The sequence below is a fragment of the Nannizzia gypsea genome, genomic scaffold (assembly GCF_000150975.2).
Source record: "Nannizzia gypsea CBS 118893 supercont1.1 genomic scaffold, whole genome shotgun sequence".
Classification (NCBI taxonomy): domain Eukaryota; kingdom Fungi; phylum Ascomycota; class Eurotiomycetes; order Onygenales; family Arthrodermataceae; genus Nannizzia; species Nannizzia gypsea.
The window spans coordinates 1,203,414-1,205,828 of record NW_003345201.1 but is presented as its reverse complement, the minus strand read 5'-3'; the positions used below and the strand labels follow the sequence as shown (position 1 = coordinate 1,205,828).

Here is a 2,415-nt window from a genome sequence, read left to right as displayed (position 1 = left end):
ACCTTCTTCGTTGCTTTTCCTACCTGCATCGCTTGCTTGATTCTCGCTACTGCTGAAGAGCGCCACTCAGGCGGTTACGAGTGCCGGGGGGGTGCAGACGGTGGGATTAGATATCTCCTGGGGTTGTATGGGCCGGCGGCCTTCCTTGTCCATGCATGTGTCTCTCCCTACGAGATCCCAGGGAGCAGCCTCCTTGCATACGGGAGTATTGGCATGGTGAATAATATAGAGAGAGACGGTCAGGAGTGACAGCTTAGTGACCGGACCGCTAGTTAAGGGGAGATGGATGGACGGAGATGCCTTCTATGGCTTTATTGGTAGGCATCGATTCTCCCCACTGCTACGAAGGCCCTTGTTCCTGGTAGGGGACAGTCTGTTGTCGAGCTACGATTGGATCAGAGGACCAGGGATCCTTGACGGGAACGATTTGGGCAAGACGGAGTTGGGATCTATGAACATGGAGTATATTCGATGATAGATAATCGCTGGCTATGCTCGATAGTTGTTTGTGAACAGAGTAGTTAACGAAGGGGCAGTGTTTGTCAACGGCCATTTACTTATAGTTACTCTTCATAGGTAGTTTCATGCAATACGTCACCAAACTGATACATTCTTATAGCTGCAGCCCAAGTACAAAAACACTGCCTTTCCCTCGCACCAGTAACTGCCCCAGCTCAGCGGCCTGCCACACAATTTGTCAAAGGATGCCCCAGACATAATATTAACTATAACGAGAAGAGATCATTTTGCAGCCCCAACTGGCACTGAACCGTATTCATGGCCGGCCATACATCCATCTGTTCCAGTCCTGCCGTGCGTCTTGATCCCGCCAGTTCTGATGCATACGGTTGTAGTCCTGTTGATGCCAGTGGAACTGGTTGCGCAGGTCTTGTTCGGTGGGTGCTCTGGCGGTGGTAGCAGCCGACGGGGACGACAAGGTCGACGCAGTGCCCGTCGTCGGCTTGCCTGGAGCGGCGTTCTTTTCATTCAACTCTGCGAGGAGCGCTTGGGATCTAGCTATGACCTCAGCGCATTCGTACGCTCTTTTATTATAATGCTGACGCTCTGCCGGGATCAGGCTGGAAAGTGGTAGAGCAGATGAGTTATACTCCCGGGTGAGAGTCTCATTGTAAACTCGATAGTAGGTACTTGAGTGACCGGGCTCCATCGATTATTATTCCGCTAGGGAGATAACGGAGGAACAGGAGGAAATGCTGTGCATCAGAAAAAGAGGAATGGGATAAAGATATTGACGAGGGAGGAACGGGGGCGGCTCTTATTATGACTATCAAAAAGCAGGTAAAGGAGGCCGACGTCACTGCCCACAACGCCCTCCATTATATTGGCCAGCACCTTGGGACTTCTGACCTTTGCAACTATATAATTAATGCTGGCTGCCTGACACTGCCCGCCTCGAGCGCCATGGGACTGGAGTTTTTAACCGAGTGGCTTATAAAAAGGTATTCACATCGAGTTTCTCTTTCCGCCTTTGGGGCCGACGTTCCTCACAGCTCGCGCCTACATCTTCTGCTAGATGAACGGATAGACCGATGCGCAAAAAAAAAAGAAAAGAAAAAGAAAGAAAGGCATCCAGAATATAAGCAGACACGACCGACCCCGCCATGCTGAACAACAAAGAATGATGGTACAAGGAAATTAGACAGTAACAGTAGATCAGGGCTGTTAAATGAGGCCCGTGGGAAAGGAAAGCGGGATATAAAGAATGAGGCTCCCGGTAGTGCTTCAAGCGTATCTCGTTAATATAGTAAGGTAAAAAGAAAGAAAGAAAAAAGAAGTAGGAAAAGAGGCGACTAGCCTGGTAACGATTGTAAGGGGGTAAGATAGTATAAAGGAAGATAAAAGAGTGGTTAATGGACGATGGCAACGCCGGTGGCTTCGCTGTTCCAGCCGAGAGCCCAGATGGGAATATCAGGATTCGTCTCGATGTCCTTTTCACAATCGTCGTTGTCATCGTAGATAGCAGTGGTGTTGGCTCGGTTTCGAAGACTCTCCCTAACGGACGGCATGGATGGAGTATGTGACAGGCGTGAAGAATGACGGCGATGCTTGAACGGTACTGCAGGAGGCGTGAAAGGCGAGGATTGGCCCGAGGGAGGAGAAGGGAAGTAGACGCTGGAATTCACCAGGTTAATTTTGGGTAATGGAGGAGGGCTCTGGAAGGTTGTGTGGAAGCTTGTCTCTGAGGTTACGCTTTGTGGAACGGAGGGAGAGCTGGCTGCATCACCGACGGTAGAAGCGATGCTGGGAGTGGGTATAGATCGAGGAGCCTTTCTTTGGTGAGGGGTTGGGGGGAAGGGCAGGGCTGAGTCGTAAGAAGGATGCGTCAGAGCTGTAGCTGGAGGTACTTTCGTCGGTTCATCTGGGCTGCGAGTGCTCTGGCCCATTCTCTGGTGT

At 50.8% G+C, this 2,415-nt stretch overlaps 2 protein-coding genes across 2 annotated transcripts; both read right to left on the bottom strand.

Annotated features, from left to right (window-relative positions):
* Window positions 1-340: 340 nt before the first annotated feature.
* On the bottom strand, window positions 341-1,168 carry MGYG_00437 (hypothetical protein; the record flags this gene model as incomplete). The annotated part of the gene is made up of 2 exons (XM_003176301.1): window positions 341-449; window positions 792-1,168. The coding sequence occupies 2 exons, from the start codon at window positions 1,166-1,168 to the stop codon at window positions 341-343; spliced, it is 486 nt and encodes a 161-aa protein (XP_003176349.1).
* A 700-nt stretch (window positions 1,169-1,868) lies between these two features.
* Window positions 1,869-2,405, bottom strand: MGYG_00436 (hypothetical protein; the record flags this gene model as incomplete). The annotated part of the gene is made up of 1 exon (XM_003176300.1): window positions 1,869-2,405. The coding sequence occupies one exon, from the start codon at window positions 2,403-2,405 to the stop codon at window positions 1,869-1,871; it is 537 nt and encodes a 178-aa protein (XP_003176348.1).
* Window positions 2,406-2,415: the final 10 nt, after the last annotated feature.